At 39.9% G+C, this 16,175-nt stretch overlaps 1 protein-coding gene across 1 annotated transcript; it reads left to right on the top strand.

The window, feature by feature from the left end:
• The first annotated feature begins 975 nt into the window (after window positions 1-975).
• lifra (LIF receptor subunit alpha a) lies at window positions 976-16,152 on the top strand. The gene is given in 20 exon segments (XM_051074979.1): window positions 976-1,063; window positions 1,162-1,216; window positions 4,876-5,091; window positions 5,344-5,444; window positions 5,446-5,481; window positions 5,976-6,129; window positions 6,350-6,622; window positions 7,014-7,137; window positions 8,043-8,179; window positions 8,322-8,464; window positions 8,767-8,920; window positions 9,472-9,536; window positions 9,865-10,096; window positions 10,222-10,407; window positions 10,685-10,786; window positions 10,949-11,095; window positions 11,338-11,475; window positions 11,698-11,791; window positions 12,012-12,078; window positions 12,234-16,152. Coding segments are annotated over 18 exon segments (2,952 nt in total). The 5' UTR covers window positions 976-1,063; window positions 1,162-1,216; window positions 4,876-4,985; the 3' UTR covers window positions 12,927-16,152.
• Window positions 16,153-16,175: the final 23 nt, after the last annotated feature.

The raw sequence follows: 16,175 nt of genomic DNA, 5'->3' as shown, positions 1-16,175 counted from the left end.
AACATTGCCTGAAATACAAAATAATTATTATGTGGAGTGAATTGGCCCAGCCAACACACAAACATGCTCACACAAAGCAAGTACACATTATTTTGCATATGCCAGTAACTGACTTGCACAGTCCCTGAATTAATCAGAATCAGAAACTTGAGTTGGATTCAGTTTTTTAGTTCCAGTTAATATTTAAATACCCTCAGGGTTATGGACCAGGGGAGTTTAAAGTGCATTTGGATTCTGAGAAATGACTGCATTTTGGGGTGGTCATTCCTGCACACTTGTTACTCCTAAGGGAGATGTATAAGGTCAGTTTTAGGAATGTCCCCCCAAATGTCGACTATTTGATGCATCAGTTGCAAAGTGCTTGATTCAACTCACAGTCAGTGGACAAATTGTTACATTTTTTTAAAGCTGCCTCACAGTTCACACACACAGCACTGCAGGAGCAACAGAGCAACTGGCGGTAAACTGTACAACCAGATAACTATTCCAGTCACATGATTGGTTCGGCGTGGTGCTTTTCTCATTATCGTTGGCTTTTCGTATTGTCTATCAAAACACAGGTGGAATGAGTTCTATCGATGTTGTTATCGACCATGTCTTAAATGTCGCGATATATATCATTATCTTTTATAGCCCAGGCCTAATTCCACTGTAACATCAGATGAAATGCAAAAATAATTGTTATGCGCAGTGAATTGGCCCAGCCAACACACATACACGCTCATGCAAAGCAAGCACACATCATTTTGCATATGCCAGTAACTGACTTGCACAATCCCTGAATTAATATATGGTAAACAAAGATGTGTTGCATATTGAGTTGAGTTTGATCCCGATTTAGCTGCAGTTTCTGTTTAGATAACCTAGGGGGTAGGGACTAGGGGGAAATGAGGTCTTAGTACATTTGGATTCTGACATATGATTGGATCTTGGAGAGATCCGTGCATGTATATCTACCTGGGAATTTTCAGTAGCTCACTCTATAAGGCAGGCATACACAACTGAATAGTTAAACAGGACAGTGGCAAAGTCCAATGCAGAGAGAGGAGGCGCTATTTTTTAGGTGAGTCTTTTCTTTCCTAAAATAGGACTCCTGCCGGCATACAAATGAGGTTTTGGTTTGGTTTTTAAGTAACAACAAAGTCTCTGTGGTTTTTGTAGTTTGTGGTCACATTCATTACTGCTGCAAGGACAAGGATCAGAGCCCAGCAAAGAGGTATTGATTTGTGTGTTGGTGTGCATTTGTAGCTATCAGTTTCTTGGTGAGATTTCCCAGAATCTGCAGCTGTTTTTCCCACTTCCCATCAGTGCATTATATATTTATTTATTTTTAGGCCTTGATGGCCGTGGATGTATTGGGGGTTGTGAAATGTTTCAGGCTGATGCAGAAGTTGGAAAAATAATCTTAAGTATTCAGAACCGCTAAAGCATATAACTGCTCTTTTCATGTGGGGACTCACTAGGCCTGCAACAGGCTCAGAAACGATTTTGGTGCTGGCACATAAGTGTGTGAAACATTGACTCCACACAGCTGTGTTTATGTTGAGCCATGCCTCTAAATTTCATCTGGAGGTGATATTTTTTTTAAGCAAAGAACACACTAGAAGACTTTTTAAGAACCGTGTCAACTGTGGAAAGACTCAGCAGCACACATGTGGGTTAACAAAGGCACAACTGTTCAGATTTTCTTGTTAACAAAGTGAAAATGAAGAAATGTCATTAAGAGTGGTGATTGATTGGTGTGTTTCTTGGCTGCAGAAGTAGTTGCAGGATGGAGGCTCTGCAGCATTTACGTTGTGTTCAGTTAACATCAGCTGGCCTCCAGTTGTTTCGCTACCATAAAAATGCACAGTATAATCAGTTACAGTGCATACAAAACAAACAGCTGGATGGACATGACCATAAACTTCAGCCATGTAGGCCACTTGTTTTTAAAACCATATTTGAAACCACTTTACGAGCCAGCAGTAAAAGCACATCCAGGATTTGAAATTCCTCTCTTACTCCTGCTGCTGCGAAATAACTAAGCTAACTAATAACTAGTGAAATAATAAGCTGTTTTTTTAACTTTAGATCTCTGTGGTTACTAGCTCTTGTATTCCTGCACTAAAATCCTAATATTTTCTTCATCTGACAGATTTTATTTCCAGTATCTTCTTGTTTTTATGACTGCATTTTATTCCCGTATTTGCATTCTATCCTCCACCAAAGTCTTGATAACAGTCAAACTAACCAGTGATTTGAAATGAAACATTGAGGAGGTGTTCAGATAAGCAGCCGTAAAAATATGTGCTCCACCACTCCTTTCCCACTGCATAAGCTTTCTCCTCCCCGAAATCATTGTGTACGTGTTTGTGAAGCCTCATGTGCAGTATACCATTATGGCCTGCTTTTCTTTGGCACTTACAGCAGCTGGTTTTGTTCACTGCATTGTGAAAAGAAAACAACTATATGTCATCTACCATGGAAAAAAAGATTGTTGAAGAATGCTGTCAGAATTCGAGAGCAGGGTTGTGTTTTATTGTTGCGTTATTTGTTACTGCCTTTAGATGAATAGATAGCTGTTGGTAACGATGGATATCATTTTGCAGTGGTCTGATTCTAAATGCTGCTGAGTATATTAGGGTCACACTGTACTGTCTGCATAATCCACTGCTATCTTTTTTGTTTCAGGTTAGGGTCACACTCTAACTACTTATTGGGTAATTCATAACAGGCTCTGCTTGTGTGTTTGCGCGTCTGTGTATTTTGCGATCAGCTCCTGTTGTTTCAGCAATGGGCTTGGCAGTACTTGAGAGCACTGTTTTATCAAGCTACCCAGCAGTTCTAGGCCTGTCCCAGCCTGTCTCAAGGAAAACCAGACAAACTGCACTGCAGCGTTTCGGTGACAGTTAAACGCACATAAACAGAATTATGTACACAAACATGCACACGCAAGTTTCATCCAAGCCAAGGCTCATAACCGAATCATTGCAACATATCCTTTTCTGCTTAAATCGAGTGTGCTGATTTTGTCTTTCTGTTTCTAGGGAAAATAACAGTCACATAATGTACGGGCAGAGCTGATCTTGCCTTCCCCACCTAGATGTCTTTACAGTTAACTTCTTTCAGTATATCAGACTGAAACTCTTTGCATCTTGTTCTAATCCCTGTCTATGCCCATTATTATGTTAGTGCTGTGGTAGTATTATTACTAATGTGGTTTTCTTGAATCCATCCTTATGCAATTATTGGATCGCAATTATTTGACCATACTCTTGATTAGGGCTGCAATAAACAATTACTATCATTATAGATTATTCTTGAGATTATTTCTTAATTAATCTTTTGATCTTTAAGTTGCTTAAAGGCTAAGGTGATTTCTTCATATTGCTTGTTTTCTCAGACCAACAGTCCAAAACCCAAATATATTCAGTTACTGGTCACATCAGGCAAAGGAAAGTAGTAAATCCTCAGAACTGTGAACCTGAAACCAATTAATGTTAATCAGGTATGAAAATAGTTGCAAATTAATTCTCTGTCAATTAATTGATCGGTTGTTTTAACTCTACTCTTAATTTTACTTGTAAGTTTAATCTGTTTGCCATAAAAGCTCCTGTGAGCAGTAAAATGACTTATCCCTTGTTTAATCCATAACATTAATATGATAGATTTATTAGGAGCACAAAATATAAATGTGTGGTTGTAGTTGCAAAGCCAGCCACAGCCAGTGAACAAGTTATGACAGTGCAACTTAGGAAGGAAGAGTGTCGTTTGTGTGTGCAACCTCTCAGTTTGTATAAACCAGATGCTGGTGGGGGAAAAAAAAATTCTCTGGAAAAAAGAAATCGTTCCATGTTATCGTAAATGTTTCCTCAGGTGTATCCTCATTACTTTCAGCTTCCTTTTAAATAGGTGTGTTTGTGTCTGAGGATCTGTTAGGCGTGCAGTACAAATAAAAGCTCCCGTGTATCCTGAGAAAAGTAGCTGGGACTTGTTTTCTTTGGAGAGTTTGTCAAGTGTACTATTTCTGTTGTAACTATTTCTGTTTCTCTTTGCTTTAACATTCTGCAGGACTGTGTACTTTTACATGTTTCACTGCCTATATTTGATTGAAATAATACTTCAACTGAAATTATACTGAAAGTAATAGTGAAAGCAGGAAAAGCAAGTTTATTTGTTTTGTACCTATTAAACACAGAGGCAGTTCCATGCTTCACAGGAGGCATCATGTATGGATTTCTAATGCTGGACCCACAGCTTTCAGACAGCTGCTTTCCTGTCCTTGTCTACCTGATCTTCATCTGGCTGTGGATAACCAGCCAATGCTAGAGGCATTGTTAGCAGATAAGTTGCAAAAACAAGCCTTCAACATTCAAAACCTCCTCAAGCTGAGAAGAAGACAGGTGAACCAGATAAGCAACAACAGCCAGCTTCACTGCATATAGCCTGAAAGCAGCTGCCAGTGAGATGTGTTTTCTTGTGGTAAAATTTGGTTTTTCCTGGCAGCGTTACCCTCTGGCTTTAGCGTGCATTCATACAGCACACACCCACAGGCTGACAGGGAATCACTGCAGAAACACAAAAAGGCACAGCAGATTGCAGCTCCTCCTCAGAACCAGTGACAAGAGCAAACTAGCCAAATCTCTAGAGACGTTTTATGAAATTACTGTGCATACCAGAATATTCCATGAATAAGGATATTTTATTTGCATGACTCCAATTTTGCTGTTTCACAACACCGCCCTTAGCCCAGCACCACCTTCATAGTTTGAAACAGCCCTGTGTGTTGATAGTCAGGGAGTTTTATTTGAACAAAAATTATCAGTCAGCGGTTAAATGTGTTTGTGTTTTATCAGATCTCTGTTCTATTAAATTTTTTCTCTTTTACCACAGGGCGCCTTCTATCTGTGTCTTGCCTCTCGGGATGTCCAGCATGGTGTTACTGTAGTGGAGAGGACCACCACTTTAGTACCTACAAACAGTGGCTTGGCCAGTTGATCACCATGCCTCGCTTAAGCTTCAGTCCCAACTCAAAGCCTGACTGTAGCCCTGTCTGGCTCATCTGTATTCTTCTCTGCCTCTCGGGTGTACACACTCATGCCAAAGATGGTAAGAACTGAACTACATTAAGGGAAAGCTCCACCCTCTACATTCTGATGAATCAAAAATCTGCAATTTTCAGTGCACATGATGTTATATTGAATATTGAATATTCTGTGTAGCAGGTGCAGATGGAAAAGTTTGCTTCTTTGGGGCTGATACTGAATCCATGTGTGCTGATGTAAAGTTACATTGAGTCTGTATACTACCATTTAAATCTCTTAATCACCTGTCTCAATCTTCCTTTTTCCCCCCTCCCAGTCCTTAGTGTACCCCAGGAGGTCAACCTGTCAGCCAACACATATACACAGCAGCTATCCATATCTTGGTTGGGAGGAGCAGCCACAACGTTTGACCTCATCGATTCTAAGAACTGAATTCAATGAAATTGTCTTCTATGTAAGAGCATTTTTTTTTCTGTTTAATTTGTTCTCTTGCTTTTCTTATTTTTTAGCTTTGTTACAGTTTGGTGACATTCTCATGTGAAAGATGCTATAACCTTACACACATGTTGGATTTTTAAGGCTAATGCTAATATTGATATTTGAGGGTTTCAAAAATCTCATAATCTGTATCAGCTGATATAGATCTTTTTTTTTATACAACCCAAATATAAAAAAACATTTATCTGCTGAGTTAACCACCAATTCAATTAGTTTACACTGAGCTAATAATGACCTGACCAATTTATTGGCTAAATATATAAATTATTTGCCTCTGCAGCACATATTGCTATAATTGTTCATTTGATTTTACATACATGTCCCAGGTTATGCATTTGATATAAAGATCCAAAGGAGTTTGTTTCTTTTCCTGGCTGAACTGTCATCATCTACCAGCTTCATGTTGTTCTGGTTCACTCCCTCACTGTTTTCTTTGTGTGTTATTTGTAGGAGACGGTGTCTGTGATGGCAAATCAGGTGAGTGGTTTGCACCAGTTTACCTGGACCTCAGCGGAACCTCTAGAGTGTACCTCGCTGTCCGTTAAAATCCGCTCAAGAGATGGACAGACAACAAGTGAATGGAGCAACACTGAGATACTTCAAGGTCAGAGGGACAATAATTACAGAATCAAAAATACTGTACTGCCTGACCTGTCAGTTAACGTCATGCATTTATTCATTCAGGAGGAGTTCAGACTATTTCAAATTCTTTTTCTCTCTGAAGTCAAATTACTTACTTTTGTAGCTAAATGTGGATCTCTATTTATATCTCCCTCCCCATAAACACTCTGCTTTTTACTTTCAATCTCACTCCTGCTTTTTAGGGAATGATATCCCCAGCAATGAGAAATTCCAGATCTACCCCATCGACAAAACTGTACCTGTGGGGTCCAACACTACCTTCTGCTGCATTGTGGAGGAGGGGAAGGTCTTTGATACCATCCTATACAATGGCGCAGTCATAAACACGACACGACTGAGCAGGCGAAGTTACGCTTCTACAGTGGTTAATCAGGGGCCATCCCAGAGCTCGGGTTTCAACATCATCTGCTACAACAGCCAAAAGGAGCTGGCTGGAACAGTGTTGTTTGTTGGATGTAAGACAAATAACTGGATGGATAACGACTGATGTGTGAATGGTTGTCTTATCTAAGATGGATGACAGTGGCTGGAGTGACAGAGAGAGTTCTCACAGAGTGAATTTGTCATTCAGATTGAGAAATAATAGATGTCACAGAAGGGGTCAGATGTAAGAGTTTGTTTATCCAAAAATATTCTTGAAACATCTGGTCTGCTTGTGATATTGAATGACTGTGTGCTGTGCCTGACTGCTTGAATTTTCCTGCTGATGCCTGCAAGTCTATAGATTATGCCAGAGCTTGTCGTTCAAATAAATCCTGGTAATTATTAAAATGTATGTAATCTTTATTCACATGTGTATATGATGATGTAAGTAAATAAGTCTCTGCTTCTTGTCCTCATCCCCAGACCCACCACTACCCACTGATTTTGTGTGTGAGACTCATGACTTAACCTCAGTTGTATGCCAGTGGAATGATACGCGAAACACACTGTATGGCAAACGAGGAACACGCTACTCGCTGAACAACAGGTAGCACAGTCGCACTCAAACACAATAATTTTAAATGGCTTAACCTCACCTCAGCTCACACATGTATGCAACAAAATGCCTGTAACCCGACCTGAAACCTGATGCTTGGGTTAGGTAGCAGAACACATGGAGTAGGACATGTCAGCACACCTCGTACTTTATTTAATATTAGTGTAGTTTTAATATTCTGCTAACACTCTGCTGTTAGGTCAGGTCAGCATTGCTTTCACACCACAAACTAGCTGTTCCAGAGTTACTTGGAACCAGATCCACTTTATCAGGCTGCCTTGGTAAGGTTACGCAGTCCGCACCAGTTCAATGCTGTCACTGTTATCACTACTGTGAACACACTGAACAAAAAGCCTGCTTAATCATACAATGGAATTTGTATCTGACTCAGATCCCAGACACTATAAAAAAGGAAAAAAACAAAGACACATTATTGGAAACTCTCAGTAGGATGTCATAATGGTCTGGGACGGGGGGAACAGTGATGGAGTGATGTTTGCTTGTTTTGGCCAGATTCATAGCAATTCATGTACAGGCTGGGATGTGGCACAATGTCACTTTGCTTCTGCCTTTGTCTAAAATGTGTTTTCTGCCCAGAAAAAAATCTACAGAGAGAGAGAGAACAGCAAGAAATAAAAAGCACTTAGTCTAAGTAACCACTTGCTGTTTCTGTGTGGACTGATAGTGGATTGGCTATCGGCCAGACCTTTTACAGGAATTGCCTGATAGCTGGCCAGAAGAATTACTACATTATGAATGTGTGTGCATCTGTATCTGTAGGTTACATGAGTTTCTAAACTGATGATATTTTATCTTAATTTAATTTGGTTGCTTTGATTTTCACATTCTTAGCAAATTTTTTGTTGATTTTTAATCTGTTTTGTTGTGTTTTTTAGGGATTGTCCACAGAGTAATCTGTGGCAGCAAAGGAAACAGTGTATTTTGTCCCAGTGGGAGGGTAACTTTACACTGGTAGCTGTGAATCCTCTCGGCCATTACAGTCTCACTGACTCTGCTAAACTCAGTCACAGAGGTGAGTATATTACCGTATCAAAATCATTTGGCCGATACGCAGAATTTATATGAATTAGTTTTTTATACCAATTTTTCAGAGTAAAACAGGGTTGTTTTTTTTTCTTCGGTTCACTGATTGTTGTTTCACCTTTTCACCACAGTGCGTCCAGTGGCACCAACCATACAGAACTCTGTCGTCCAAGCCTGGAACGCCACTGTGCAGTGGCAGTGGGAGTACAGTACCTATAACAACTGGGCTCTTGTCTGTCAAGCGGAGCTTACCTGCCATGGCTCCAAAACAACTGTGAGTTGTGTGTGTGTGTTTTTGTGTGTATGTGTGTGTGTTGTGGGGGATGACCACATCTCTATTTTCCTTGTTTTTTTTTTTTACCGTCTGTCTCCATGTACAGAACCATTTTAAATGTCATTTGTGTGTGTGTATGGTATGGCTGCAAGACAGTATCACTTCCATTCTTCCACATTTCCATTACAACATACTAATGACCTACCACAATACTTTCAACAAATGCAAGCATCGGCATGTTCTCTCCATGTGTGTGGCCATTAATGAAACACACAGCAACCCAGTATACTCTGTGTTTCCAGCATACCTTCTCTGGTGTGGGTCTGCACTCTGTGTTTTTATCGGACCTTTACCCTGATGAGGATTACAGTGTTAAGATCCGCTGTGGTGCCCAGGAGAATTTCTGGAAGTGGGGAAACTGGAGCGAACCATATGACTTCAAAACCAGAACATATGGTAAGAGGTTCATTTTTGGTATGTCTTAATTTTAGCTAGGTTTCAGTGAACCAAGACTGCAACTTATGACAGTTTTCATTAATTGACTTGTAGTAAGTAATTCATGTTTCTACATACTGTCCAGATCTTGGATAATTATTACTAATTGCTCTGAAGTATCACTTAAATATGATATTCTCACTTCTCACAATGTTACAGCTTGTCAGTTACAAAAGATTAGACATGTTATTACTGTAAAATTGTGAGGCCAGTGTGTCAGTTAAAGCCCCATTTGTATTTATTTTGACCGTGTAAAGCTGAGATATATTCATACAAAACAAAACATCTCTTGCACAAGTTAATGCAGCCTCATGTTGGTATAATAGATGATTATTTATGGGTAAGTAAGAAAATGGAACTTGTGCTAAGAAGATCAGTAAAGTGCAAAGATTTCTTTTAATTTTGTATGAGTCATCTTTATATTGTTGTGTATTTTCAACAGTAGAAATTTCACTTAAATAAATTAAAATGAAAAACCAGCAGTGACCAAATATGTATTTTCCTTCCCTCAGCTCCAGATGCTCCTGATGTGTGGGTGTGGATGAACAAAGACTACACTGGGCAAGTCATTTGGAAGGTGATTTTTGTTTTTTGGCTTTGAATTAAATTGCTTTAGACAGTTTGCTATTTTTACTGTGAAGAGCACAGATTTACAACATATTCAAATACGCCACAAACAGATTATGAAAGCTTTTCGGGTTCTTCTATTTTAGTCTTCATCCTTTGTCTCTGGCTTTCCTCCTCCTTTATCCTTTTACTCTCTTTCTCCATTTTGACATGAAGAAGCTGAACCTGATGTGAATATATGTTATGAATATCTAAAATTGTAAGTAAAATGCAGGTTTTAAATTGTCTCATCTTTCTCTTCCCTCTCATTCCTTCCCTTTTAACGTGATTGAATCTAGCCTCTGACACGAAGACAGAGCCACGGCCAGATCACAGGTTATGAAGTCACTCTCTTAATAGAAAATGGACAGCACACAGACATCTTTTCACCAGACACTACTGCTGCACCAGTCAACCTCACACAGATCGCTGCCTCCAGCAGTGGCAGCATGATCATTGCAACAGTCGTCGCAAAGAACACTGATTGGCTTTCTCAGCCTACAAGTGTAGTTATACCTCTACGTTCGACAGGTATGTGATAATGGAAGGGATAGTATGTTTGGGTCTGTTTGGTTTCACAGTCATAAAACACTTGTCTTACCTGAAAGTCTAAAGCCGCTGTTTTTCATGCTGTATACATATTTTCTTCTTTCCAGATGTGGAACCTCAGGCTGTGCCCAGGGCAGTTTTTGTGGACGGAGGTTTCCCCCTGTTCTGGCAGAGCGATGCTAACACCACCTTTGGTTACGTGGTAGAATGGAATGATGCCTTCTGCACGCAGAACTGCCCTGTGGAGTGGATTAAGGTGGCCGCTGGAAACACTAATGTCACGGTTGAGTCAGGTAAGGCACTTGAAGTCTTGAAAGTAGAGCATTGTTTTCAGTATGTTTTAAACATATTGTATATATGTCTACTGTTAGTACAGGCTAAAAACTCGTCTGTCTTTGTCACCTGCTATTTTTGGCTATGGACAGTGTTCAGTAATTTAAAAAGCAGGATTTTCTTCTTTCCACAAACTGAAACATGACATTAATCTCTAGTGTCTGCCAATAAGGTGTTGTGAATGTGAATGTGAAATTACACTGTTTAATACACAATAATCTCTTTCTTTGCCATCAGCCAACTTCCAGCAGGGTGTGAGGTACAACTTCTCCCTGTACAGCTGCTCCTCAGAGGCCCCAGAGCTGCTGCAGCGCTGGCAGGGATACATGCATGAGCTGGGTAAGGATAGTGCTGCATGCAGAAAGCTTATCCTTTTAGAAAAAGCAGTGACTTCAGAAATCGTACTCTGCATTTTAATTGCTGACTCTTTGTTCTCATACCCTCTTGTTCTCTGCCCCTGCCTACCTCTCCAATTTTCGATTTGTTCCCTTCCTTCTACAGTCCCCTCCTCCTCTGTCCTTCTGTCAACCAGTCAGCAGGGCTCTGATGTTCTCCTCACCTGGGGAGAGATCCCACTGGTCAATCACAGAGGTTTCCTCCTGGGCTACAACATTTACAACAGCACCGGCTCCGACCTCAAACTTCTAGGTACATGTTATGATGTGAAGTGCCACCTCTGTAAACAGTACAGCTGTTCCAGTAGTTGGCTTGAAAAAGGACTCGTATGTAAAACATCCATAATTCATGTTATTACATCATTCATCGCAATATTTTTTGGAAAATGCATTTTCTATCCTGTTAAACTCATTAACTTTCCTCTTCATTGCTCCTCCTTTTCTTTCCTTCCTGGGCCTCTCTCCCTTTGTTCTCCACCCTGTCCTTTTGAACAGCCAATCTGCCAGACCAAGAAAGCAGGAGCTACACAGTAAAAGGAGTCACTGAGGGCTCCCATAAATTTACTGTCAAGGCCTACAACTCAGCAGGCGAGGACTCTGGTGCCACTGCCTCCATAACGCTTGAGCCATACAGTATGTGAATATATTGTTATGTGTGTCATAGTTACATCATTGGTACTTGACAGCAGTTGTTTATTCTACAGTTATTTCTGTTATTTGAGGCTACAACAGAGGCTCTTGTATAAATAAATGCTTGCAGGTAACCACAGATGGATACAGTTTCCACAGTGATTTGTACTCAGATGTAACTTCAACTCTAATATGCCTAAACTTTCTGCTGTCCTGTCTTAACAGCTGATTGGCTGATCCTGGAAATCTTGGTTTCTCTGGGAATTACAGCTGTATTCCTCGCCATTGTCACTTTGGTTTGCTACAAGAAAAGAGAATGGTGAGACTAATGCTCCTCCTCTTTTTCTCTCTCCTGTTTGTATTTATTTCATGAATAATGAGCGTCATTTGTGAAAATATCTACCACACTGCAAAATCTCAGTCAGCTTATTCCCTACACTGTGTTGAAGAGGAGCTACTAGGAGGCATTATTTGAGTTTGTTTGGGCTTTCGACAATAGTAATTTTTTTTTAAAAAGTGTCATTTTACTTTGTCACCAGGGTGAAAAGGGCATTCTATCCAGACATACCTGAGCCCAAGCTGCCTGGTGATTGGTCCAGGTCACAGGTACGGTATCAACCTAATCCAGTCTGCCCCTCACAACTGAACTCATTCTGTTATATAGAACTTCTATATATATAGAACCATTCCTATTCCTTATTTTCTTGTTTTTTGATCATCACTAGTGATATGACTGTTCAATCACTCCATGTATCTTACAGGGGCCGTTGGATGTGAAGCCGTCTTCCCACAGTATCATCCATATTGTAGAAAAGCCTGAGTGGGATTCTAGTAAAGAAGCACTTGTCGTCATTCCAGAGGAAGATGAGGATGAAGATGAGCAGGGGATGGGAGACGAGCCAGTCGACACAGATGAGCCAACGTCATTGCGCTACTACAACCAAGTAGTAGATGACAGGCCCATAAGACCACGTTTCCCAGACTCTTCTGCTTCCTCTGCATCTTCTTTGGATTCAGGACGCACCGATGTGACATACACAGGGATCCAGACCTCAGGTTCTTCTTTTGTCTTCCAGCTGGATCCACAGGGTTCCTCTGAGGGCCACCAACCCCATGCTGATCTGCCTGTCAGCTGCGGAGGTGGAGGAGGGGGCTACCAGCCCCAGATGCAAAATAGGGCCCTGAGTGATGACATGGGTCTAGATTCACCCAAGCCGTTTGAGCCTCAGGCTGCCAGTTCTGGGGGCTACAAACCCCAGAGCTCCTGGCATTTGGACTCCCCTGTGGAGGCCAGGGAAAGCGGCGACCTGGCACCCTGCCTCGGCTCCCCCACCTCTGTTGCTTCTACTCAGTTCCTCCTCCCTGATGGGGATGAGCACACAGAAGAGAAACGACAGGTGCCATCAGCAGCAGCAAACTGGTTCACCAGTCTGCTGTCATCCACAAAACCATGATATCATCTCTGTCTCACTACTAGCAGCCAGACCAGGGGGAGTTAACACAAAACTGTCATATTCATTACTGTTAAGTGTCATACAAGAATCAAGGTTAGCCCATATGGTCTAGGTACATACCCCGTTTGATGTAGCACTACATCCACACATTTGCACTTGACAGCAGGTTAATAATGCTTTTTAAAGTGTTCTATTCCAAACATACAGAAATACATATATAGTTCATTTCTCTTTCATGCAAATATCATAAATCAAAATATGTATATTTCTACGTCAAAACATTTCTACACGGACAACAGATCTCCTCAAAATATTTCTTCAGACCCCTTTTCCACCATATTTATTGCACCCCCTGGCAATCTGGTGGCTGTTACAATAAATCTCCTCACTGCCTTTTCTGTGACACCCTGTAATGGGCATTTAGCAATGGCATATCCTGTGTTTCAGTTGAGTATATCCAGGTTTTAGCTTGCATTTCAAATGTTTTTATTTTTTGCTATGTGAACTTAAATACAATACAGAAGAAAACTGAAGATGGTGGTTTTGATCCAAAGGACATTTGTTGAAAGAAGTCTAAAGAGGACTGTTTGAAACAGAAGTTAGCTAAATAGACAGAAAACGTCCCTCTCCTCTCCAGAAAGTATCCATGTCTTCTGCTGGTCCGCCATTTGGGGTAATCTTGCCTGCTTTATGACAGCTGATGAGCTACTTGTAAAGAAGTCAGTCAGTGAAATTTTAATTGAAAGATGCAGTTATGAATGAGAGCCGTCATTATTTTGTGGTGCTTTCTGTTATAAGTCTGGAATTGTGTGGGTGATGAGCCCGGTGGATATACACTGATATAAGCTAGAACATGAATACAAACTGATGTAATTTCATGACCGAAGACACTATTCTGTTACTTTTGAGTGTTATTGTTGCTCTTTTGTCTTCCTTAGCCAGTAGAGATTTTTTTTTCTTGTTAAGACACACATTTCACAGTCAGGCCAGTGTAATTTTTTATGTTGTATTGTGAATCATCCTCAAATTGATGATTGTTGGTATTGTACAAATTATGATAATTAATTTGGATGGGTAATTTAAATTTTATTTCACACACTGCCTTACACCTAAATGTCATGCATAATGAAAAATAATTTCTACAGCAAAGCAGTTTAGAACTGATCAGAAATGTATTGCTACATTTTCCACTGGCATTTAGTATAATGTACAAAAGATGTCTTTTTTTAATCAGTTTTAGTATGTGCTGAAATTTCAGAACTTTGGTTACATTGTAATTTTTTTGGGATGTGACAAATGCTTTTTCTTTGGTTGCTTCATTGTCAAGCCCAGAGAGATGGCTGATTTGCTGTGCTTGCAAGTTTGTTTATTTTTAGGGAGATCTAAGTCTACGCTACATTTAAAACTACACCTGTTTTTTTTGTTTGTTTGTTTGTTTTTAAGTGACTATTTATCTTTTCATTTAAAACTTTTCCTGAGGCCACCATGGGAATTTTATGATTGGGAAAGGGGACCAAGGAGAAAAGCATATGTTGATATTGGGAAATACTATCATTCAGCTTTTGTTGACATTGGAGAAATGGCCATGTGAATATTGGTCGCTTGACCGCACTTTGGCATCTCTGTAATGGTGTCAAACACAGGGCACTAATTGCCTAAGTACACTTCACATACTCCATTAACTCTCCACCCATATGTACAGTGTGGGTGTTGAGGATGTACCATTGTCTGGACTTCCCAAAAGCATCATTATGCAAATATTTATACTTTCTAAATCAAGTGGTAACCAGGATGTTTATTTCATTGTATTTTTTCAGTTAGGCCCTGGCTTGCCTTTGTGGCAGCCTGTGGTCTGTTGATTCTCAGTGCCTCCAGCCAACAAGCTTTAAGTAAAACTACTGTGACCTGAATGATGATTTAGATTACTATAATGGATGGCTTCACTGATGAACTCATAACAGGCAAGCAGTCCTCTTTGACTACTGAGAAAAATGTATCCCCCCTTTTATCTTTATCTTGTGACACTGATCTGCATTTTGACTTGATTAATGGGGAAAAATGGCTGAAAGAATTTGTCAAAAGCTACGCCTCATACCAGTCAAACTGAGTAAAACGTTTCATCATGGGAGATCAGTGATCATTTTATGGCAGTGGCAAAGGGTGGATATAGTTTTGAGTATTTAAACATGGCTGCAGATTGTTTTCCTTTGAAGCCTGCTTTCTCAAACCAGCAGTGCTTTGGAGACTAACCTATGAACGCTATGTGTTACATGCTTTTATGTTGATTTAAATCAACAAAATGGCACCTTTTTAAATTTTTTCTTCAAATCTTTGTTTTTCTATGACTAACTGTACATAATTGTAATTTTCTTTCATTTGTTTCTTTCACACAACACAAAGTTGTAAGTTGTGCTACGATGGAAATTATATTCTCTATACTACAACATGTAGAGTTAATGTTGACTAACCAGCCTTCTTGAGAGAATAAAGGCAAGTGTTTGTGTTGATGACACCAGATATATAGAGTCCTATGACATGTAGAGCATCACACTTTAACTGTATGTTTGTTGTGTGCTTAAACACAGGAAAACTTTAAAGTGTGTCTGAAAAAAATCATGTAAACTGAATTAGAATTGTGATTTTGTCTTAGGATAGTTTAGCCTGCTTTGCATTCCTATCTTATCACAGCAGTGATGCTTTGCCAGACACGACACAAGTAGGGCCAGAGTACTCACCATGCAAACTCATACGTGGCGACTGCTGACATGCACGCATTCAGTCCATATTTCTTATTGGAGTCTATGTTTACTCTGTAGAGCATAACGGTTTTGAGGTTTATACAGCAGGGGACACTTGCTGCCTTATACATCTTCATCTCTGGCCCTAAGATGTTTTGCAAAATCAATGCATGCTGTATAAACTATTACTACAAACCAGTGGCTCGTAAATCCCATCAGCTCCATGTTTACGTTAGCCCATTGCTTCAAAACACTAACACTGACTAATGTTGTGCATGACAACATGACTGAAGTATTGTGCAGTTGAAAAAGGCTGTCTTTTAAAAAAAAATGCTTTAAAATGTATGATATTTTGCAAAATATTTTACTATGGATTGAGTGAAAAGAGAGTGAAGTGCTTTTGAGTGAATGAATAAATGTTAACACTAATAATACAAACTGATATGCTACTTGTTTAAAGGCAATAAAGTTATTTGTCTGGCCACTTATTAGTTTGTCGGTGTTGTTCACT

The sequence above is a fragment of the Lates calcarifer genome, linkage group LG13 (genome assembly GCF_001640805.2).
Source record: "Lates calcarifer isolate ASB-BC8 linkage group LG13, TLL_Latcal_v3, whole genome shotgun sequence".
Classification (NCBI taxonomy): Eukaryota; Metazoa; Chordata; class Actinopteri; family Centropomidae; genus Lates; species Lates calcarifer.
This window is presented reverse-complemented; position numbering and strand designations above follow the sequence as displayed.